General features: G+C 48.1%; 6 protein-coding genes across 6 annotated transcripts; 3 read left to right on the top strand and 3 right to left on the bottom strand.

Moving 5' to 3' along the window:
- The first annotated feature begins 13 nt into the window (after positions 1–13).
- LOC117865519 (glycosyl hydrolase 5 family protein) lies at positions 14–4,566 on the top strand. Its single transcript, XM_034749746.2, has 4 exons — positions 14–441; positions 2,278–2,525; positions 2,610–3,130; positions 3,663–4,566. Exons 1-4 carry the CDS (start codon positions 31–33, stop codon positions 4,154–4,156), a joined length of 1,674 nt encoding a protein of 557 aa, XP_034605637.1. The 5' UTR covers positions 14–30; the 3' UTR covers positions 4,157–4,566.
- Positions 4,567–5,426: 860 nt separating this feature from the next.
- LOC117863477 (glycosyl hydrolase 5 family protein) lies at positions 5,427–8,267 on the top strand. The gene is made up of 3 exons (XM_034747193.2): positions 5,427–6,252; positions 6,346–6,593; positions 7,077–8,267. The coding sequence occupies exons 1-3, from the start codon at positions 5,836–5,838 to the stop codon at positions 8,110–8,112; spliced, it is 1,701 nt and encodes a 566-aa protein (XP_034603084.1). The 5' UTR covers positions 5,427–5,835; the 3' UTR covers positions 8,113–8,267.
- A 120-nt stretch (positions 8,268–8,387) lies between these two features.
- LOC117863476 (probable galactinol--sucrose galactosyltransferase 2) lies at positions 8,388–12,478 on the bottom strand. The gene is made up of 14 exons (XM_034747192.2): positions 11,910–12,478; positions 11,566–11,810; positions 11,347–11,437; positions 11,229–11,277; positions 11,017–11,108; positions 10,769–10,876; positions 10,585–10,692; positions 10,079–10,489; positions 9,857–9,998; positions 9,706–9,773; positions 9,464–9,598; positions 9,163–9,380; positions 8,972–9,060; positions 8,388–8,863 (listed from the first exon to the last, which is right to left on the bottom strand). The coding sequence occupies exons 1-14, from the start codon at positions 12,281–12,283 to the stop codon at positions 8,567–8,569; spliced, it is 2,427 nt and encodes an 808-aa protein (XP_034603083.1). The 5' UTR covers positions 12,284–12,478; the 3' UTR covers positions 8,388–8,566.
- A 1,619-nt stretch (positions 12,479–14,097) lies between these two features.
- Positions 14,098–15,259, top strand: LOC117863480 (uncharacterized). Its single transcript, XM_034747195.2, has 2 exons — positions 14,098–14,674; positions 14,805–15,259. The coding sequence occupies exons 1-2, from the start codon at positions 14,153–14,155 to the stop codon at positions 15,111–15,113; spliced, it is 831 nt and encodes a 276-aa protein (XP_034603086.1). The 5' UTR covers positions 14,098–14,152; the 3' UTR covers positions 15,114–15,259.
- Positions 15,260–17,799, bottom strand: LOC117863478 (protein-L-isoaspartate O-methyltransferase). The gene is made up of 4 exons (XM_034747194.2): positions 17,484–17,799; positions 16,505–16,772; positions 16,231–16,395; positions 15,260–15,728 (listed from the first exon to the last, which is right to left on the bottom strand). The coding sequence occupies exons 1-4, from the start codon at positions 17,670–17,672 to the stop codon at positions 15,478–15,480; spliced, it is 873 nt and encodes a 290-aa protein (XP_034603085.1). The 5' UTR covers positions 17,673–17,799; the 3' UTR covers positions 15,260–15,477.
- Positions 17,800–18,967: 1,168 nt separating this feature from the next.
- On the bottom strand, positions 18,968–21,942 carry LOC117864762 (dirigent protein 21). The gene is made up of 3 exons (XM_034748861.1): positions 21,904–21,942; positions 21,698–21,789; positions 18,968–19,448 (listed from the first exon to the last, which is right to left on the bottom strand). Exons 1-3 carry the CDS (start codon positions 21,940–21,942, stop codon positions 18,968–18,970), a joined length of 612 nt encoding a protein of 203 aa, XP_034604752.1.

The following is a 21,942-nucleotide window of genomic DNA, read 5'->3' as shown; positions in this document are numbered from 1 at the left end:
CTCTCCAGTCCTCCGCACAAACTAATCACCATGGGGGCCTCCAGCACCCCCACCCCACTGCTCCTCACCCTCCTCCTCCTACCCGCGCTCGCCGCGGCGGCCTCGCTCCCGGCGCTTCCGCTTTCGACGGCGTCGCGGTGGTTGGTGGGCGCGGACGGGCGGCGCGTGAAGCTGGCGTGCGCGAACTGGGCGTCGCACCTGGAGCCGGCGGCCGCGGAGGGCCTGTCGCGGCGCGGCGTCGAGGACATCGCGGCGCGCGTGGCCGCCATGGGGTTCAACTGCGTCAGGCTCACCTGGCCTACCTACCTCGCCACCAACGCCACGCTCGCGTCGCTGCCGTTTCGGTGGTCGCTGGAGCGGCTCGGCATGCGGGAATCCGTCGCCGGCGTGCGGGTCAACAACCCCGCCCTCCTCGACCTGCCCCTCATCGATGTGTTCCGGGTACGTGGGTTTTGCTCAGTGGAGTTCTCCAAATAACACTGTATCTTGGGTGCTCAGGCGCTAGTATTGTTGATGTTTTAATCCGGGTCTTTAGTCTAATTTTGGTGCCATTAATCAAACATTATTAATGAGATTGGGCCAAGTGAGAGGAAGAAGGATAGTTTTAAATGGATGCTTAAGCTTACCTTTGAATTGGCAACCAGACAACTAGGATTGCAGGATCGGTGGTCCTAGAAGGTCAAAATGAAGCCGAATTTAACAATGTCTTGCCAATTAACAACTTAACACTGTACGTGAATAGCAGCCGTGAAATCAAACTGTCTTCTCTTGCCACTATAGGCAATTTAAATAACGGTCCATTTACAATTTTCTAGTTTCTGCAAAAGAAAAAACCATCATGACAGGCAAATGACTGCCTTAATTATACTGTGTCAACCCAGATTACGTCATGAATCAGTTGAAGTAGCTAAACCAGCAACTCACGCTGTTTTTGGCTAAATCAGGTTTGCAAACAAGTGGAAACTTGAATGCACAGGATTTCATTAGTGCTATTTCATTTTACTGAAACAAGTTGCACTTGCTTCATGAGTTCAAACTCTGCAGATTTGGGATTCCTAAGGCACAGGATTTCTTGTAGAACTGACCAAAGAAGCTTAGGATTTCCTTCTCTTCCTTTTAATAGAAAGAAGCATCTTTTTGCGAGCTGAGAGTCCAAGGCTAGAATTTTTGGTTTAATCGTGTTTATAATTTAACTTTTGCCTGATTTTGGTGCCATTAATCTATTAATGTGATTGGGCTAAGTGAGAACAAGAAGAATATTTACAAATGGCGGCTTACACTTACTCGTACCTTTGAATCAGTATTGCTGGTCCTGAGAGGTCAAAATGAAGCCAAATTTAACAATGTCTTACTAGTTAACAGTAACACTGTATGTGGATAGCAGACGTGAAATTATACGGTCTTCTCTTGCCATGCTATAGGCATTCTAAATATTCATTCTAAGATTTATATTCTCTTGAAAAAATATAATTATGATGGACAAGTCTACATTAATTATATTGTGGCTAGCAGGATCATGCGATGAATCAATTGAACTATAGCTAAACCAGCAGCTCATGCTATTTTTAGCTAAAACAAAGTTGCTTGACAAGTCTAAACTTGGCAGACAAGAGTGCATACTGCATAAGATTTCATTAGTGTATTTTACTAAAACAAGTTGCTTACTTGCTTCAGAAGTCCAAACTCTGCAGATCTAGGACATAATTCCATCATGGTTCTCAACAAAGAATCTTAGCATATCCTTCTCTTCCTTTAATAGTAACAAACACCTTTTGCAAGCTGAGGGCTCTAGCCTGATAGAGAAATATCTGATCATGTTTACTATAAAGCTATTTCAGGAATGCAAGGAATAAGTGTTCATAATGCTCCTGTTATTCTTACTCAATCAGTTTGAATACAGACGACCTACCTACTACAGTACTACTCACCAAATTGATGGTCCAATATGAGGGTGCCTTGCAAGTATGAATGCTCTAGCTAGAACAGATATTGCTTTGTTATGATGACTTTTAAAAGACAAATTGCCATCTGGTGGATTAGGTGGGTTTTTCTTTTTCAAAATGAGGTATCTAGTTAGTTATTAACGTGGTAATATACCAGGAGAAATGGTCATGTATGAGTAATACATAGCAGAACTCATCTGTCATTTTCTTATGACATGAACATAATAACAGACTAGATATCAAGTTAAACTAAAAACATTTTACATTAATTTTCAAGGGATAAATGAACTATGGTTATAATTCTTCTGACATGACTTGAATACATTAACCATAGGAAGTGGTCTCAGCTTTGGGCAGCAAAAGTATTATGGTCATACTTGATAACCAAATGACCACTCCGGGATGGTGCTGCAGCAGAACTGACGGCAATGGCTTCTTTGGAGACAAGTATTTCGACCCTGACGAATGGTTGAAAGGGCTCAATGCAATGGCAACTATTTTTAACGACACAAAAAATGTTGTGGGCATGAGCTTGCGGAATGAGCTTCGAGGGCCCAATCAAAATATTAGTTTGTGGTACAGGTATGCATCTGTGATTGGAAATGCCATTTTGTTTATGCTACTCTTGGTACTGACAATTTTATTTACAATTTAACTCCATCTTAGGTACATGCAACTAGGTGCTGAAGCTGTGCATGCAGCAAACCCTAATGTCCTGGTTATTTTATCAGGCCTGGATTTTGACAACACTCTCAGCTTCTTGCACTCTAAAAAACCTGAGTTACGATTTACTGGGAAGTTAGTTTTTGAGCAACATTGGTATGGTTTCTCAGATGGCGGCCATTGGGAAATTCTGAATCAAAACGATGCTTGTAGGATGGTTGTTGATTCCATATGGGCTAAAGGATTATTCCTACTTCAACAAGGCTGGCCATTATTTTTCTCTGAGTTTGGGTTTGATATGTCTGGCACGCATATTGGTGACAATCGCTATCTTACTTGCTTTTTAAGTGTGGCAGCCGAAATGGATCTGGACTGGGCAATTTGGGCTCTGCAAGGGAGTTACTATATCAGAGAAGGTATTTTGGCTTATGATGAATCATATGGATTGCTGTCATGGGACTGGTGTACAGCTAGAAATCCCAGCTTCATTAAAAGGATCAATTCCCTGCAATCACCATTTCAAGGTTTGAAACTTCATCTATCTCATTATTAGTCTTATCTAGCAGCAACAGTATGAGAAACATAGCTTTAATAATTAATACCCAAGCCTTGCTATTTGTTACACAATTTTAAGAAAAAAATATGTTGAGAGTAGCCTTCTTTTTTTCTGAACTAAATGTATCAACTTCTGATTTCTGAATTTTTCATCTTAAGTGAAAACTTTTGACCAATGGAGATTGGAGTCCTCAGTACAATATTATTTACCGATAAAAATTTAATCCAATTTTCAGTCCTTTCCAGAAGTTAGTTGAAAGGTCTGTTGGAAATTTGGTTGGTCCAACAGCATTTATGTGCTCACTATACGTCAATACCCATATAAACTTGTCCCAGAATACTGGGCTTATATAGGACACTTTGATATAGCGGGACCAGTATATATAGAAAATGATGCAGAACTTTAGTTCTTTTCTGTGAAACTTCACTCTACTCTGATCGCAGCAATATGTACTGACTTTTCTTCAACCAGTTTATAACGCAAATATATTTATATGCTAGGTCCTGGTCTCCCAAACAGTAGAGAGCCATACAACTTAATATTCCACCCCCAAACTGGGCTGTGTGTCTTGGCAACGTCTTCAAAGTCACTCGAGCTTGGTCCATGCGACAGATCAAATGCCTGGAATTACACCTCAGCATACGAGCTAGTGGTGAAAAGCTCAGGACAGTGCCTCCAGGCGAAGTCTGTGGGCGAGAATGCAAAGCTTGGCACTGATTGCAGCAAACCCAGTTCAAAGTGGCAGCTGATATCAAATTCGAGGATGCACGTCTCAGCTGAGCTCACCAAAAATGGAACCAGGGTGTGCTTGGATGCCGGCCCTGACGGTGCCATCATCACAAATCAGTGCAAGTGCCTAATCATCGATCCAGCCTGTAACCCTGAGAGCCAGTGGTTCAAAGTGATTTTAAGCAGCAGGGATACGCCTGGAGGCTCTTCCATCTTGCAGTTGCCGTCAGTTGGACCTTGGTCTCCAACATCACTTAGTTATTGACAGTTTGAGAGCTCATGCTCATGTACTGTGGTCAAGGAGGAATACGACTGAGAATTGCGTCAAAATTCAGCAAAGTTGTTCAAGCCCGTTGGATCACTGTGTCGCACTGCAATCTGGAATAGAATGTACAATATGCATGCTCAAAGTTCATTCAAGTCTTACCCAAGAAAAGGTGAAGAGATGAAGCAGAGATTGTTAACTGTGCCATTGGTGTTATGGAGTATCATCGTTTGGAGCTTTTGCATTTACCGAGATAAATCTCGTTTGTACAAAACCACAGTAAATAAATAAGTTCATCGATATTTACCGAGACATAACGATTGCATTTGCCTTCGGTTTTCGACAAACCAGAAGGTAACCATGGTGCGAAGTGTGAGCATGAATCAGCTTTAGAACAGCCTTTTTTTGGATTTGTAGTGTGCTGCACTTCTTTCCCTCTGTTTGCTCATCCTCGTGCCGTCGTTTTCCCTTCCTTCAGTTGATGGAAGCAACCAGCATTTGGCTGTGCTTACTCAGGCTGGCAAATTCTTAGCCCATTCGATAAAGACGTATACAGAATCACAGGTAGTTTGCACGGCCTGGCAGCACCATCATAACAGTACATTCTTTGATTACAAGCAAACCCGTACTGCGCGTTGCTTCCTGCTAAATACGAAAATTTCAGCGCCCATTGATTGCACCGGGGAGTGCAGTTGTAGCACTAAGGCCATCTTCAACAGTTAGAGATAGTTCTAGCTCTAAGATTATAGATGTCATCTAAGAGATATTACTAAAGCTAATTTCTCCAACAATTAGAGATAGTTCTAAGGCCCCATTCTTTAGTCCCTCTAAAGTTCCTATCACAACGAATGTTTAGATACTAATTAGAAGTATTAAATATAGACTAATTACAAAACCAATTGTACAGATGGAGGCTAATTTGCGAGACGAATCTATTAAACCTAATTAGTCCATAATTTGACAATGTGATGCTACAATAAACATGTGCTAATGATGGATTAATTAGATTTAATAGATTCATCTCGCGAATTAGCCTCCATCTGTGTAATTAGTTTTATAATTAGCTCATGTTTAGTCCTCCTAATTAATCTTCGAATATTCGATGTGACATGAACTTTAGTCCGGACTAAAGATCCAAACACCCCTAATTCTAAAATTATAGATGTCATATAAGAGATATTACTAAAGCTAATTTCTCCAATAGACTATCTTCAAGGTTGTATCTTATTGGTTTAATGGCTGCATTGTGCATAGAAGAGATGGAGCGCAGGCATAGCATCTCCGGAAAATTGAAGTGCAAGAGGTAGGTGGCCATTTTACTCCAACTCTCTACCGGCCGGCCGGCCTCTGATTTTTTTTCTCTCAGAGGGGATGTGAATTAGGAGCACAGCACTGATCTCATTACTCACTGCAATGGCCTTTCTTGAAGCATAGATTATATCTGAACAGTTTGTTGCTGCCAAACCTTAAATCATCGGCAAGAGTACTTGTTGAGATTTCTGTGCGCACACATGTCGAGGCCCAGCGGCACCTGCCCTGTCAGCTCAGCCGCCGTGGTGAATTGGTGACAATCCCTTGAAGCAAGCGGCCACCGCCTGCGGCCTGCCTATATATCCACGACCGCCGCTCTCCCTTGGCTTCCACAGTTACACCACCACCACCATTGCCGTCACGGCACCATGAAGCCGTGCTGTCCAGCCGCCGCGTGGCTGGTTTGTGTTCTGGCCCTGCTGGCATGCCGCCGTCATGAGCGGGCGGCGGCGGCCGTGCCGACGCTGTCGACAGCGTCGCGGTGGGTGGTGGACGAGGGCGGGAGCCGGGTGAAGCTGGCGTGCGTGAACTGGCCGTCGCACCTGGAGCCGATGCTGGCGGAGGGCCTGAGCAAGCGGCCCGTGGGCGCCATCGCGGCGGCCGTGGCCGCCATGGGCTTCAACTGCGTCAGGCTCACGTGGCCAACGTTCCTGGCCACCGACGCCTCCTACGGCGAGCTCACCGTCGCGCAGTCCTTCCAGCGGCTCAACCTCACCGAGTCGCTCGCCGGTATCAGGGCCAACAACCCCGACTTCGTCGACCTCAAGCTCATCGACGCGCTCAAGGCAAGCCTCTCTCTAGAGAACCTTCTCTGATGAATGGCACTAGTCGGTGGTGTTGAACCAGACGTGTGACATTGCGGATGCGTGTGCGTGCAGGCCGTGGTGAGCAGCCTGGGCAAGCACGACGTGATGGTGATCCTGGACAACCACCTGAGCAAGCCCGGGTGGTGCTGCAGCAACACCGACGGCAACGGCTTCTTCGGCGACACCTACTTCGACCCGGACGTCTGGGTCGCCGGCCTCAAGAAGATGGCCGCCATGTTCGCCGGCGTGGACAACGTCGTCGGCATGAGCCTCCGGAACGAGCTCAGGGGGCCCAGGCAGAACGCCAACGACTGGTACAAGTAAGCGGAGGCTAATCTCATCAAAACTTCTCGTACAGAAACACGATTACTGCAAGTAGAACACGGCAATGGCATTAAAAACATTAGCGATGTCGTGCCACCTACCATGTTCATCTGTGTATCGACTGCCATGACCATAACCAGTAATGAATCCAGTGGTTGGCAGCTGGCTTCCTCCTACCGCCATAGTACTCCAGCAGGAGCACTGGAGCAGGTCAAACTGCAGAGTACTTTGCTATCTTTACATATCTGATATCTCTGCTGTCTGCTACTCTGCATTTCTGCTGCACTGCACAGCATGTGAAGATTTCTGCTGCACTGCACAGCATGTGAAGATTGTAATGGCCTTTCTTGCATCAATTCATTCGCCGTAGTACTACCACCGGCACCATATCATCGGTGGCAGACGAGCTTTCAATGCCAAGCGGTGCGCGGCGGTTGACCGAGCTGACAGCCACCCGTATTGTTGCCACGCAAACGCAGGTACATGCAGCTCGGCGCGGAGGCGGTGCACGGGGCGAACCCGCGCGTGCTGGTCATCCTCTCGGGCCTCAGCTTCGACAACGACCTGGCCTTCATCAACTCGCGGCCGGTGAACCTGAGCTTCTCCGGGAAGGCGGCGTTCGAGGTGCACTGGTATAGCTTCTCCAACAGCCAGGAGTGGGGCTCGGGCAACGCCAACCAGGCCTGCGCGCGCATCACCGCCGGCGTCGCCCGCCGCGCGCTCTACCTGCTCGACAAGGGGTGGCCCGTCATCCTCAGCGAGTTCGGCGTCGACAACCGCGGCGGCAACACCAACGACAACCGCTACTACGGCTGCGCCGCCGCCGCCGCCGCCGACCTCGACATGGACTGGGCGCTCTGGGCGCTGCAGGGGAGCTACTACCTCCGGGAGGGCGTCCGGGACCTCGACGAGGTCTACGGCGTGCTCGACCGGGCCTGGAGCGGGCCCCGCAACGCCTCCGCGCTGAGCAGGGTCCAGGCCCTGCAGCGCCCGCTCAGGGGCCCCGGCCTGGACCAGGTGCCGCCGTACACGGTGCTCTTCCACCCGGTCACCGGGACGTGCGTGCTGCGCCGCCGGTCGCCGCCGCTGGAGCTGGGACCCTGCAGCGAGACGGAGGCCTGGGCGTACAGCGCGCAGGAGCAGCGGCTGGCGGTGGCGCCGCGGGACGGCTCGTCGCTGTGCCTCCGCGCCGAGGGCGCCGGCAAGCCCGCCAGCCTCGGCGCGAGCTGCGGCGACGCGATGGCGCGGTGGCGTCTCGTGTCGGACTCCAAGCTGCACGTCGCGACGTCGTCGTCGGCCGCGGTCGACGGCGACGGCGCGCTCTGCCTGGACGTGGGCGCCGACGGCCGGAGCGTGGTGACCAACCCGTGCCGGTGCCTGAGCGCCGACAACAGCTGCGACCCGCAGAGCCAGTGGTTCAAGCTGGTGACCAGCACGAGGAGCGTGGCCGCCGAGCAGACCATGCTCGCGCAGCTGCCACTCAAGCTCAAGAACTGGAAGATCAGGTCGTTTTGATCGAACGATCGATCGGTCGTGGGCTTTCATACGTCTTAGAACGACGGGAATAGAGGAACACCGCCCTTAAAACCATAGAGCGGTGTTCTTCAGGCAACTGATCATCAGCATGAGCAAATAATCTCTCACAAGATTCACAAGTTCACGTTGCGAAAGAGTTAGAACGGGACCATGTTAAACTGCTCTCTTTTATGTTATATACCGTGTCAAGTAGTAGATTACGATAGTGGTAGCACAAGATGCACGAGGCACAATACCAAATTACAGTACAAAAATACAACACAACAATCCCTTTTGTGAATAAAAATATATATACAACACGGCGAACAAAATGGAGCACAATCAGAACCAACAGAACATTGGTTTCTCTGAAAACATCATCTCAATGTGCACGTGCGGCGGCGGTTACCGAAGAGCACGGCACAAAAATTGCATGTCGGAAGGGTAAACAGATTCAGGAAGTTCTGTAGAGAATCTCAATGCACCACAGGTCGCCGTGGGATGAACTGCGAGGAAGGTCAAAGGCTAGCAGGTCATCCTCTGTATGACAGAACTCCACTTGCTGTCCATCAACCCTGCAATTCTCCGGCCTGGTGGCTGAATACGCCCCGAACCGCCCTGGACCTCGGCACCTGACGTGAATTGTGGTAGCTGAGGAATCAGCGGTGCTCGAGATGTCATCGAGTGCACCACCGGAGTTGAACATGTTGATCAGTCCGAGAGGCGCAAACTGAACGGCTTCACCGAAAACCTGGTGTAAGAAACAGAGCATTTCTGTAAGAAGATGAAATTTACAGTGCTGAACAAATGTTGGAATTTCTGTAAGGGGGGAAAGCAAGGGAAAGGAAAGTAATATGACCTTTATCGGTGAAATAGTGTAGATCTCACATGCCATGGTAGACAGTGAAACCTCCAAATTTTGGTGCTTCTGAAGCCTTGAAAGAGAACCTGGAAGAAGGAACAGAATGTTAATCAGACACCGATGGCATGGTGATGAGATGGAAATGTTAAAGACTCAATAAAAAGAAGCAGGCAACCAACGAAATTTACATGAATTGAAAGCATATACTGCAGTCTCTCCACTCCAATTATCACCGGCTATCTCCTCGAGAGATTCTAAATCTGAAGGTGAGAGATGACCAGTGATGTTGATACTGGTGGGCACATAATCAATATCTTTCACTGGCCAAACCCATTGCCCGGCTCCCTGACAATTGAACACTCCGATGACACCAGAAAAATTATTCAGGTTCCATATTTTCAGCAGACTGCAGAAGAACTCACAGGTTAGTATTTTCTGAGAACAGCATAGTAGCAAAAGGAGCCGTTTAAGCTATGTTAGTGCTTGTACCTTTTGCCATCCATCACTGGGTCATTGAACAGACAATCACGTGCAGGACGACCAGCATACCTTGCTCTTAGAATCGAGCCATCTGGTAGAACAAGCTTTTTGAGAACACTGAAGTCATGCACCCCGGGTTTGTCACTGCATATAGCAACAAATATACATGTGCAATGAACACCTGTGTTTAGGTTAAAAGCAACCAAAAATTCATAACTGGAAAGATACTAGAGATTCTACAAAAAGATCACCTCACATACACACCACCTCCACTCAGTGCTCTAGCTGCTCCATGAAATTCTGCTGATTCATGCTTGCTCTTCACAAGAACAAACGAAAATTAGCAAGCACTGAAGTTAGCAATGTGCCTAAATATACTACTAGAGAAGCAAAAAATCTCACATGGAACATATCCCAGTCAGGTATGAAGATTTCTCCCAACAAGATGCTATTGAATGACACAGAAGCAATGTGCAGAGTTTGCAGTGTTGGTTCCCGAGGCATGAAATCTTCAGAGGCTCTAGCAACTGCACTCTTCAAGGCACTACAAAACAACCAGGAATTATATCAGATTCTATCTACATATAGTAGCTCATCTGTTTTCCACAGCTAGGGACATGCTACCTAAAGATGCAGTCTGAATTGTGACTCATGCAGCAGATTAGGTTGTTTCTTTTGAAGTTCTGGGCAATGGACTCCTCAAGAGCTTGCTGATACTTTTGTGTTACTGCAACACGGCCACCAAAGCCATGCCCAAGAGTTTCCAACACGTTCTGCACATCAACCTTCACACCATCCACACCCACACTAGAAAGGTAGCTGTGCTGATCACTGTAGAACTCAAAAATCTTGTCAGGATCAATGATGCCCACTCCAAATTTCTCCAAGCTGTCCATGGCAATATCCCTCAGATTGGCAACATTACCCGGTGATTGGACTGGGTAAACAAGCTTTGGATTGTACTTCTTCATCACATCAGATGTTACTTGGACACCTCCCCAATACCCAAGTAAAGCATGCCACATGTAAACGTACCTGTAGTTTCATGTACCATTTTGCTCAGCAAAAAAAAAAAGAATGAATGAAGATTTAGCTATCATAGGACAAGTATTTTGATAAAAATCAATTACTTGACTCCATGTTTTTCTTTGATCCTCTTGACAAGGTCCCCAAGATTCTTACAGGTCTCTCCCCTGAACTTGTGATTCTCCTTCAGATCAGTCAGCCTCTGCGCAAACCTGTCATAATTACAACGCAAATCAGGAAACAACACAGTGCACACCTTTATGGGTTACCAAAGGATGGAACACTAACATGGTCTGCTCACGGAGGGTTTCATCCACTTCCTCGAATTCATCAACTGTTTCTTGCCAACCATCATCTATAATCAGAAACCTCGGTGGCACACCACCTTCTCGCAGACTATAGAACAAAAAATGCATCATTGGTAAGTGATATAGCAATATAAATGAGCAAAAAGATGCCCTTCTGTATGTATATTCCCTTCTAACATTACATAAACAATTGTGTGAAAAAGGAAATGTACAACATTGTTCATATACCTCTTAAGGCCCTCCTCAATCCCTGCTGGGTTAACAGCCTTGTAAAATGCATCCCAGGTGCACCACCCAAACCAGTCCAAATTTGCAGGGATCTGATATTCATGATATATTTAAGCAAGACATAAGAAAAACAGAATGAGCAAAAGCTGCCGACACTTGACAACATCAACAAATTAGGTGATATAGGCATAAAAGAACCTGCATAGAGTTACCTCCTTGTCCCCAATATGCTTGAAGTTTCCTTTGATCTTTGATAGCAGCCTGAATAAAGCTACAAATGAGAACAAAAACCTTTTTTTATTACATTTAAAAGTAAGAGCATGACATTACTTGATGGATTCCTTCATTAGCTTGAATGGATTATCCCCTGAGTTGATGAATACTGCATCAACTGCTTCCATCGTCTGGACCTCAGGATCACCTACCAAGAGTGAACAGTACACCATTTTCCCTCTCAGAAATTCTTGCCAAAATGACAAACTTCGCACAATCTATTCGATCAAGTACTTGAAAATTGAAATTCAGTAGGTCGCAGCAGACAAGGCTCACCGCTCTCCAAGCAGAACTGGAGCTCGTTCTCGGGGCTCCCCTGAAGGCTGACCCTGAAATCGCCGTCAAGAGCCGGCAGCATCAGTGCGTACACCGCGCCCCCCTCCGCGGCGGCGGAACCCTCCTCATCCCTGGACTCTAAGAGCAGCATCTGCGTCTCCGCCGGCACGGTCGCGGCGCCGGCGCCCGTGGCCGGGACCATCCACCAGATCTTGAACCTGAACAGGGACAACCACCTCCACCCGCTGCGCAGCCACCGATCCAAGAACGAAACCCCATCGGTCACAATCGAATCGGTGGCACAGGGTCGCGCCCCGGCGCGTGCACGGCAACGGCAGGCTTACCTTGCCAGGGTGCCGACGGGGAACACGTGGCGGCTGGACGGCGCCGCCGCCCTGGCGCCGAGGAACGCGGCGCCCGGGGCGGCCTCGGCGTCAGCGGGGCGGAGGGTGACGTTGGGCGGGGCGCGGGCGAGCAGCTCCCGCCCGCCGACCATCAAAGACCCATGCTCGAGCCGCGCCATCATCTGCTGCCGCTGCGGCGAGGGCGGGGGCAGGGGCGTGGCGGTGCTGAGGTGCTGGGAGGCTACCGGCATTGCTCTGCGGACGAGGAGTCGGCGGCCGCGGTGGCAGCAGCAGCCAGAGATGTTCTTATACGACGGAGAAGGAAGCGGGAGCGAGCACGGCGGCCGCGGGGACATCAGCCTCGTCAGCGCCATGTCGGAAAGGTCGAAAGGAGACGAACGGATAAGGTAGAGTATTTGGGCATGTGGCCCGCTTGGAGACGTGCGGAAGGCGAAGGAAGGGGACGACGACGAGAGAGACCGGGAACGATCTCGAGGCGAAGCTGTCGGCCGGTGGGAGCTGCGACTGCGAGCCGGCGGAGGCGCTCGGAACCTGCGTCGCCGATCGCCGTTGACCCGCCGCAGAAGTCGCGGCATGGCGTGTCGGCGCTCGGAATTTCAGCGGGCGTGACACACTGACACGTCACCTAAGACTATGGGCTTGGAAGGAACAGGACGGCCCGTAGAGAGGAGGTGCTTACGAGCCCCCACGGAGATTACGGCCTGCTACACCACCACATGTCTGCCTTGGGCCGTCAGCTCGTCATGTCTGCCTTGGGCTGAAGTTCTAAGCCTAAAAGACATCAGTTTGAAGTTCCAGCTAATGTCCAGAACTTTTTTTATTTTTATATTTTTTATTTTAGCATTTTGAAAAAAATATATAGTCGGATCAAAAAATTGCAAAACTATACTATTGTCGTCGGTTGGGCCGGCGGAAGGGCCTTAGAGCAACTCCAAGAGTATCTAAGAAATTCTTCCCTAAACTATGTATTGAGGGTTCTCTAAAAAATATTCGTCCAAAAACATATCAGTCCACAGCAGATCGCTAAATAGTCCCCAATATTTCAAACACAGGCCATGTCATTGTATTGGGCTCATCGGAAGGGATGCGCAGGCGTGCGGGAATCAGGATTGGGGGAGGAACGCCAACGCTAAAATATACGCAGTGGCAGGCTGTTTTTTAGCGTCACTAAAAAATTAGGGAATGTTTAGGAAGATTATTGGAGTTCATTTTTCTCTCTCTTTTTTTCCTAAAAAAGATATTGGGGGTAACATTAGCAGCTCTTGGAGTTGCTCTTACCGCCGCCCCAGGCAGCGGTTGGGTCGGCGGCTAAGGGGTACACCCCTCCGCACCACACTTTTAAAAAATCATAACTAATTCATATCAATTCGGATGGAGGTAAACTTCATATAAAACTTGTAGATCTCGACGAGATCCACAACTTTGTAGTTAGAATTTTTTTCATTTGATATCATATTGGTGCTCAAATGATCAACACAAGTTTCAGATCTAAAATTCAATTTTTAGATATGAAGCTTGTGTCGATTATTTTAGCAATTAAATGGTTTCAAATGAAACAGTTTGAACTACAAAGTTGTAAATCTCGTCGAGGGTTATAATTTTTATATAAAGCTTATTTCTATCTGAGCTCGTATGAGTTAGTTATCATTTTTTGAAAGTGTGCTGCCCAATTTCAGATCTAAAAATTGAATTTTAGATTTGAAACTTGTGTCGATTATTTGAGCACCAATATGACATCAAATGAAAAAAGTTTTAACTACAAAGTTATAGATCTCGTCGAGATCTACAAGTTTCATATAAAGTTTATCTCCATCCAAGTTGATATGAATTAGTTATAATTTTTTAAAAGTGTGGTGCGCCAGCCAACGATAAGGCCCTTCCGCCGACCCAACCGCGCGGTAAGGCCCTTCCGCCGGCTCAGCCGGCGACAATAGCCTAGTTTTGCAATTTTTTCATCCGACTATATATTTTTGCAAAATGCTAAAATAAAAAATAAAAAAATAAAAAAAGTTCTAATGTCCATGATGTTTGTTTGGGCTAGATAGTGATGGATGGGCCTCTGTTTTACATTGCGCGAGCCAGCCAGCCAGACTGGGCTCATCAGTGTTCAGAAACTGACCTGTTGTTTGAAGACACTCTGACCTCCGAACACGCCGGCTTCTCGACCAGATAAAACAGGGCGCCACGCGACCAACGAGTGAGCCCGCGCCCTCCACGACAACATGCTGCTCCGCGCCCCTCCCCAGACGCTGCGGCCGTCGCCGCGGCCGCGGCTGCTCTCCCCCGCGCCGCGATGCTCCAACTCCAACGACGCCCAGCCGTCGCCGGCGCCTTCATCCCAAACGGCCGCCGCCGGCAGCGTTCGTCGCCTGGTGCTCCCACCCGAGGGCCGCGCGAAGCTGGACCCGCGCCCGGACCGCGACTTCTACGCGTTCCCGCGGCTCGTGACGCACGTGGACGACGGCTTCATCGCCGCGCTCACGGACCTCTACCGGGAGCGCCTCTGCGCCGGGTGGGACGTGCTCGACCTCATGAGCTCCTGGGTCAGCCACCTGCCGCCGGAGGTCCCGTTCCGCCGCGTCGTCGGCCACGGCCTCAACGCGCAGGAGCTCGCCCGGAACCCGCGCCTCGACTACTTCTTCGTCAAGGACCTCAACACGGACCAGCAGCTCGAGCTCGAGAGCGGCAGCTTCGACGCCGTGCTCTGCACCGTCAGCGTGCAGTACCTGCAGTCCCCTGAGAAGGTAGTAAAACATCTTCTTTTAGTTTCTTTCAACTGCAATCGACAGCTAGTAGTAACACAGATTCTTTCGATTGGCATGGCATTGACGTCGAACTGATTATGATGGCATGAATCTTGGTTGATTTGTTGAGGTGTTCGCGGAGATCTTCCGGGTGCTGAAGCCGGGGGGAGTGTGCATCGTGAGCTTCAGCAACCGGATGTTCTACGAGAAGGCGATCGCCGCGTGGCGGGAGGGCACCGCGTACAGCCGCGTCCAGCTCGTGACGCAGTACTTCCAGTGCGTGGAGGGGTTCACACAGCCCGAGGTGATCAGGAAGCTGCCGTCGGCTGGCGGGTCGGCGTCGGTGTCGCCGCTGGACGCCGTGATGAGGCTGTTCGGCATGGCCAGCTCCGACCCGTTCTACGCCGTCATCTCGTATAGGAACTTCAAGCCAATGTAAAGCCATAGATAGATTACCGAAAAAAATTGCTACAACTGGGATCTGTAGTGAGAAAGATAGTTTGCAGATGTGCACTGGTACTTCAGTGGCGATCAGCTGAAAGTTCAGGTGCAGAGACATCGTACATCGAACAACAGATTCAGACATATGCTGGGAACCCATTTTATTGCAGAAAAAGAGACATCATACATCGACCGATAGATCCAGACATATGATGGGAAACCCATTCTCCAACATTATTGGTTAAACAGCAGCAACGAACTAAAACTGCCTAGGCTATTCAGAAGAACAAACATGATGCTTCAGATGATAACGATCATATATGTACAGACATCTCGAGGTCCAGACAGGAACAGGAGGGCCTTTAGGGGTCTTGCAACTGGGCAGAGCGGCTGGTCAGAGGGACGTAGCGAACGGAGGCGTCGTTCCGGACGCTGATCGATCCGTCGGCGTTCTTGTCCACCACCTGCAGCTCCTGGGAGTAGGTGCCCACAGGTATGACCATCCGGCCACCAGGCTTCAGCTGATCAAGCAGAGGCTGAGGGATATCGGGCGCCGCTGCACCCACATGGATCACGTCGTAGGGGGCAGCATCTGGAAAGCCAAACCTGCCATCTGCATTTTTGAGAATAATCCGACATCTTAGCTCTAGGTGATCTCAGAGAATACTGACACGAATAAAACAGGTTATGTGCTCTAGCTAAGAAGCATCAGAAACACCCTTGGGAGTGATAATATAATGTGAAATATTCAACATTTTATTTGGAAATGTGTTATTTGATATTCTCCATTATCCGTTTGACACAACTTCAGCATGTACTACTTCAAAAAAGAACTGCAACATGTACTAGCAAGTAACAAGGATTCAATTCTGTTCGAAGACAAATGAACTATAAACTGCCTGTCTACATCAAAATTGAAAGTCACCACCTTGAAAGTACTCAAATAACTGCCATGCCAGTAAACAGGAACCAAAATTGCTTCATCACAAAATGCACACGAAAAAAGAGTGAAACCCAATTTAGAAGCTTTACAGGTGGAAGTGCACTTTATTTTCCTTGGTGCATTTAGTGCCTCAACGTATTACCAGCCACACCAGTTAACAATCTTAGCATACCTGCAACATGAAAAGAGAGCGATCCATCCTTCAGTAGCGGAGCTGCAGCACTTTTTTGGACATTTTCAATAGCAGAAGCAACAATTTCAGGGATGTGTTCAATTCCCACTGCACGGCCTTCTGGTCCAACCATCATTGCAAAACAAGCTGTCAAGTAGCCACTACCTACAAGATGATTGGGATATGCATGAGTAATTAGGAAAAATGTAAATTGGAAGTTGGCAAATTGTTCATTGAGCCATAATTCCTGATGGACAGAGTATTGGCAACACACCTGATCCAACATCCAGAGCATGCATGCCTGGCTGCAAATGATCCTTCAGTAGTTCTAAGCAGGTTGCGTGCATGTGAGGAGCAGATATTGTCGCATTGAAACCAATTGGCATAGGACTGTCGATGTAAGGGGTGCCCTCTGGCACAAATAACGCTCTATCAATTGTCTCCATCACTTCAGCCACTTTATCAGTCCTAACGGCACCATACTGCTTTAGGTAGTCAACCAGAGCTTTGTTCTTGTCCAGTGACGCTCGAGTCCAATATTGCTGAAAGTTGATCAAGATATGGTGAGATGTGCGAACTTTCTATGTATGACGATTACAGGATAAAATAGCAGCAATAAACAGACTGTCACAGAGATGTATAGTTTGACATCAGTCTCTTTTGTTATATAGAAATGCTGAAGCATAAATAAACTGAAAGGGTTAGTGTGTCATCAAGTCCATTAACAATAATAAAAAAATAAATTATATGTCTGTTTACTTGGATATTTCACAGAGCAAGTATGCAGTTGCAACTTGCAACGAGGGAATACCCCTTCCTAAAATGGCAACTCAATATTATCTCTGGATACATTAGTATGTGCCAAAAAGTTCGTGTAAGATGTGAGCTTCTGATACAACGCCTGCCGTATAATAGGGGCACACGCACACCTGACAGAAACTAGTTATCACTGAATTTCAGGTCGTCTCAAACAAAAAAAGGGGTAAGTATATTTTTGGCATCAGGATTCAGGGCTTGACTCAAAAACGAATCGTACAGTAGGCAAGCCATGCATCCCCAAGCAAACCCCATTCTAGATCAACCGTCCGGGCTAATTTTGCTCTGGTGCTCAGGTTGCTCTTAAGCTGGTTAACCAAACAGTGTAATGATCCAACTCACGGTAGCCACTAACAAGTGACCGCGCGAGAGCGAAATTCCACGACCATGGCCCGTGGGGGAACAAATAGAACGAAACGAACGGAGGGGGTGCGTACCGCCATCCGGTGGAACGGGATGCAGCGCCGCAGCAGAGGCTTCGTCGGCTGCTGCGGCGGCGGGGACGGCCGCGCGGGGGAGGGGGCGCCGAGGAGGCTGCGGAGGAAGCGGCGAGGGAGCGCGGCGGAGGAGGGCGAGAGGCGGCAGCGAGCGGGGGAGGCGGAGGCGGACGCGGCGGCGAGGCACATGTCGCTTGCTGGCGCGTCGGGAAAAAATCCGTTATATGAGGTGGGGGAGGGGAGCGGGGAGCAGCGGCCGGCTGGCGGCTGCGGTGGTAGCTTGGAGAAGCCTCGTCTCGACTCTCGACAGGTGGGGCGCTGCCGCCGCACGCGTTCCGCTCACACGGGCCGCGAGGCCCTTCTGGGCTGCAGGCTCCGCGCGAGCGAAGGCGCACGGACACGTCGCGCCCGTGCGGCCGGCACGGAACGTGCCGGCGAGTTTCTTGCTTTTTTACCAGCGCCTGTTCCACCTCCTTCTGGAGTGGACAAGAGAAATTTCAGAGTTTAAAACTACAGAAATTCAATTGCTGCCACTACATGTTATGTTAGCATTACAGCATAGCACCAGGTTTACACGTTATGCAGCATTTTCAGAGGAATACAAACCTGTAACAAACATGCGCAGGAATTCACAGCTGACTTTGAATATGTGAAACATTTTAGGCATCTAGCCAATTCGTAACGTGTAAACATAACGTGTAACAAACATTTTAGGCATATCATGAGCAATACAAGTCAATTCGTGTGGGGAAAGAAAGGAGGTCGAATTGCTCTAGCCAATTCATATAACTGATGCGAAGTAATTAAGATGACATCACATCTGCTGTAGAAACACATTACACTCAGAAAGACTAGAAGTCACCTACTTGACCACAAAATAGGTGCTAATATGCAAGAATTATGTGATCAAGATGAGTGTTTATTGTTACAGCTAGAAATAGCAAATGCGAGACTAATGATCAACCCCATTAAGTGCATGGTTTGCCATGCTGTAACCTGCTAAAAAATTGAATCTGTGCAGCCCCTTAAATAGTTCCAAAACAAACATTTAACCGCAAAATTTGTCTGCTGGAAATATATTGGTTGCCAACAAAAGTGTTGACTACTAATAATAATGTAATTAGCGTGTTTAATCATGTTTAAGAACTAAACCAAGTTTATGAGTAACCTTCAAAAAAAGGGAACACCACTTGCTGGGCTGGACGGAAAAGGAGAGAGTGTGGTCATCACATCAGTAGAATTCTTCATGCATCCTCACTCCACTTAAGCTCTGACCCGAACACTGATGCAAAATTACAAATGCATGTCATGGTGCGATAAAAACCAGAGCTGCTCCTGGATCATTTTTGTAAATAAAGAAAATGTCATGGGACATCTTTTCCACACACAAACAAACCGTGAAATAGATAGTCGTCTGGAATTCGATAAAATAAAACAAACATGCATGAACTGGCCGTTCTCTATCTGCCTTCTTTAAACCCCAGCTAATACTTGCCACGATGCACGAGCACGAACAGGTCGACCTCGAAGAGGACAGTTTCCGGCGTCGGGTTGCCCAAGAGCTTCAGCATGGAGTAGCCGCGCTGGCCATCCTGAACTTGCCCGGTGCCGCCCACCACGGGGCGTTCGATGGCGCCCTTGAACCCGAGCACAGGGCCCACCACCAACAGCGTGCTCCCCTGGTAATCGCCGGCGGTGAACACGAAGGTGACGGACGTCAGGTAGTTCGCGCCACCCTCGAGGCCGGTGCCGAGGACGAGACCCTGGAACCGCCCGAGGAGCTCGGACGCCCGGTCCCGGCCGACGCGCAGCTCGTCGTCGAGCACGCCCACGGACCCGAACGATGAGTTGGCGCCGAGCGGCGACGCGACCGGCCTGATCGCGGTGGAGTTGGCGCCCTTGAACGTCTCGTGGACGTAGAGGTGGATGCGCGTGAGGCTGCCGCCTTGGTCGCCGAAGGGGTGTCTCCAGAAATTTGGGGGCCGTGTGCGAATATAAAATAGGGTTTTTTTATTCATCAGCTGCTTATCGTCTATGTTTAGAGGCTCGTTGTGGGCAGCGGCGATGATAGATAGGATCGTGGATCGCAAATCGCAATTTGCCGAAATCGCGACTCGCAAGTTTGCAATGGGAAAAGTGCAAGGGATGTGGTTACAACGGCGACACCGGCATAGGACAACGCTCGTTGCGATGATTCAGTTGCCGTAGATGCATTGTACATTGAACAGAAAAATGAGGGATTGAAGTACAGTGTCAAAATTTGGAGGCCCTTCATTTTGAGGGCCATGAGCGGTCGCTCACTTCGCTCTTGGCCATCGACGGCCCTGGGTCGCCGCTGGATGCGAGAACGGTGGTGGTCGAAGACAATGCCAGGACAAGGAGCGAGAGCAACCAGATGGCCATGGTGATCTATCGATCGAGGTTGTATGTAGATCAATGCGAATGACAGCCTCGATCGCCAGCTGCACTGCGAACTGCTATACCTTGCGGTTCCGGATAGGTGTGGGTACTTGCTCGAATGTGGGTACTTCTCCTCATTTCTCAAACTACTCCATGCATATCGGCAAACATGCCAACTTCATTAGCAGTTTTAGACTTCCATTTCTGAAAGAATCATTGCAAGCAACTTCGTTCGTTAGAGTGATTGAGGACCAGTCGTCTGAAAGTCAAAGCCCAATGGAGTTGTTTGTGCATTGAACAGGACAATGAGTTGAAAACTTTTTATGACTATCAGAACTGCAAAAATTAGTGAACAAATCTGTATGCTTGGGATTACATATGCATGATGGACGCAGAGCTGTAGGATGAATATATACAAAGGTGCGGGCTAAATGAGGAGCAGTGAACAACACTCCGCGTGTGCACTAGATTTTCTAAGAAACAGCGCAACTGTGGCATTCGTTTCTTCTTCTGAATCAATCAGAGCAGGTTATTTGATCCTTGCTGAAAGCCGACGAAAGCCGCACATTTTTTGTTTATTATTTCAAAAAGAAATCTCACGATACGAACTTCTCGGCAGATAAACAGAGAGTGCCCATGAGGCGTAGAATAACCTGCATCTGCATTGACAGCGTGCTCCGATCCCCAGGTACTTGCCGGCAGTGTATGCGACGGTGATGGACGTGATGTCGTGATCAGAAGAGGTTGACACCCTGCATTCCCGTGCCGATGGTGATCGATCAATGCTAGTTGGTCAACGGCGGGAATGGAAGAACTTTACCGGTGGGCCTTCCTGGGCCCTTCCGGGAATTGCTGGTGGGGCTTTCTCTATTGTGATCAGTCAATACTGGGCCTCCAACCTTTGATTCCTCCCGCATTTGCATTTGTTTGTTAAGAGACTCGGGCATTTACACTTTGGTGCGTTTAGGGGTGGGCATTCGGTTTTAACCCACTATTCGGTTCGGTTTGTCGGTGTTTAAATTTTTCAGTTTTTTAAATCAATAACCGATCGGTGCATCAGAAAACAAAAACCGACGTGTTCGGTATCCATTTTTTAAGTTCGGTTTCAGCACCGAATTTTCATGGCAGTATTCAGGTAGACGACATTAATCAATAATTCCAACAGGCAGGCACCAACTAAATTATTTAAACACTAAGGTCTGATAACCAATTCATCAAAGGTCACAACACAGGCTCACAAGTCACAATACATATACATGAGTTCAAAATTTACAAGTTCACATCATAAATTAAGTCTGCAAACAACAACATAAATAATATGGCTTCAGGAAGTCCAGGGACTAGGGCTGCAGGCGATCATCACTCATCAAGTTGGAAATTACTAACACTCAGCCTCAGGTGTGCTCTCCTTCTCCTTATCCTTGGAAGAAATGCTCAGACCACAAAGTTTTACAAAACAAAATAGACAAGACAACAATGTTAGTAATGTAACTCGGTTAGAATAAAAAATAAGTATTGAGATAAAATCATAAAGATCACAAACTGATTTACCTTCTTCAAGCTTGGTCAATTCTTCGGTGTTCTCTTCAACACTAATATATTCAGGCCCACGAATCCAGTCACTTGCACAAATGAGTCTCTCAACCATTGTTGATACGAGGGAGCTTCTGAAGTCATCAAGAATCCGTCCACCGGAACTAAATGCCGACTCTAATGCAACTGTGGAGATAGGGATAGCTAAGAGATCCCGAGCCATGTGAGATAGAACTGGAAATCTATTTTCATTATCTTTCCAGTACTTAAGAATGTCAAACCCTTTCTTATCCCCTGGTTGCTCCTCCTCCTCCTTGTCTACCTCTATCACTTCTTTCACTTGATTTGCCACAGTTTCTTCAGTATCCCCCATCTAAAAATGAAAAGCATGGGGATTCACAGATCAATCACTAAATCAACAACAATGGAGATAGCCAAGCTGGATAGGAGAAGTTGAACAGGAGAAGACGAAGAGTACAAAACATACGTTGGAGGATTCCTCTATTGTTGTTGCCGTTGTACCCAT

This window comes from Setaria viridis, chromosome 7, assembly GCF_005286985.2.
Source record: "Setaria viridis chromosome 7, Setaria_viridis_v4.0, whole genome shotgun sequence".
Lineage (NCBI taxonomy): Eukaryota > Viridiplantae > Streptophyta > Magnoliopsida > Poales > Poaceae > Setaria > Setaria viridis.
The sequence above is the reverse complement of the archived record's forward strand: the minus strand, read 5'-3'. Positions and strand labels throughout refer to the sequence as shown.

Excerpts from the sequence above, each read along its gene's own strand:
- LOC117863476 (XM_034747192.2), bottom strand. The coding sequence starts at position 12,283 with ATGGCGCTGACGAGGCTGATGTCCCCGCGGCCGCCGTGCTCGCTCCCG. Across the intron at positions 10,877-11,016 it reads ATTGAGGAGGGCCTTAAGAG|TCTGCGAGAAGGTGGTGTGC; the intron begins GTATATGAACAA and ends TTTGTTCTATAG. Across the intron at positions 9,774-9,856 it reads CTGACTGGGATATGTTCCAT|AGCAAGCATGAATCAGCAGA; the intron begins GTGAGATTTTTT and ends GTTCTTGTGAAG.
- LOC117864762 (XM_034748861.1), bottom strand. The coding sequence starts at position 21,942 with ATGGGTACAACGGCAACAACAATAGAGGAATCCTCCAAC. Across the intron at positions 21,790-21,903 it reads CAATAGAGGAATCCTCCAAC|ATGGGGGATACTGAAGAAAC; the intron begins GTATGTTTTGTA and ends TTTCATTTTTAG. Across the intron at positions 19,449-21,697 it reads CAACCAGGGGATAAGAAAGG|ACACCCCTTCGGCGACCAAG; the intron begins GTTTGACATTCT and ends AAATTTCTGGAG.
- LOC117865519 (XM_034749746.2), top strand. The coding sequence starts at position 31 with ATGGGGGCCTCCAGCACCCCCACCCCACTGCTCCTCACCCTCCTCCTC. Across the intron at positions 442-2,277 it reads CCCTCATCGATGTGTTCCGG|GAAGTGGTCTCAGCTTTGGG; the intron begins GTACGTGGGTTT and ends CATTAACCATAG. Across the intron at positions 2,526-2,609 it reads AATATTAGTTTGTGGTACAG|GTACATGCAACTAGGTGCTG; the intron begins GTATGCATCTGT and ends ACTCCATCTTAG.
- LOC117863480 (XM_034747195.2), top strand. The coding sequence starts at position 14,153 with ATGCTGCTCCGCGCCCCTCCCCAGACGCTGCGGCCGTCGCCGCGGCCG. Across the intron at positions 14,675-14,804 it reads ACCTGCAGTCCCCTGAGAAG|GTGTTCGCGGAGATCTTCCG; the intron begins GTAGTAAAACAT and ends TGATTTGTTGAG.
- LOC117863478 (XM_034747194.2), bottom strand. The coding sequence starts at position 17,672 with ATGTGCCTCGCCGCCGCGTCCGCCTCCGCCTCCCCCGCTCGCTGCCGC. Across the intron at positions 16,773-17,483 it reads TCCCGTTCCACCGGATGGCG|CAATATTGGACTCGAGCGTC; the intron begins GTACGCACCCCC and ends ATCAACTTTCAG. Across the intron at positions 16,396-16,504 it reads TGCTCTGGATGTTGGATCAG|GTAGTGGCTACTTGACAGCT; the intron begins GTGTGTTGCCAA and ends ATCATCTTGTAG.
- LOC117863477 (XM_034747193.2), top strand. The coding sequence starts at position 5,836 with ATGAAGCCGTGCTGTCCAGCCGCCGCGTGGCTGGTTTGTGTTCTGGCC. Across the intron at positions 6,253-6,345 it reads AGCTCATCGACGCGCTCAAG|GCCGTGGTGAGCAGCCTGGG; the intron begins GCAAGCCTCTCT and ends GTGTGCGTGCAG. Across the intron at positions 6,594-7,076 it reads AACGCCAACGACTGGTACAA|GTACATGCAGCTCGGCGCGG; the intron begins GTAAGCGGAGGC and ends ACGCAAACGCAG.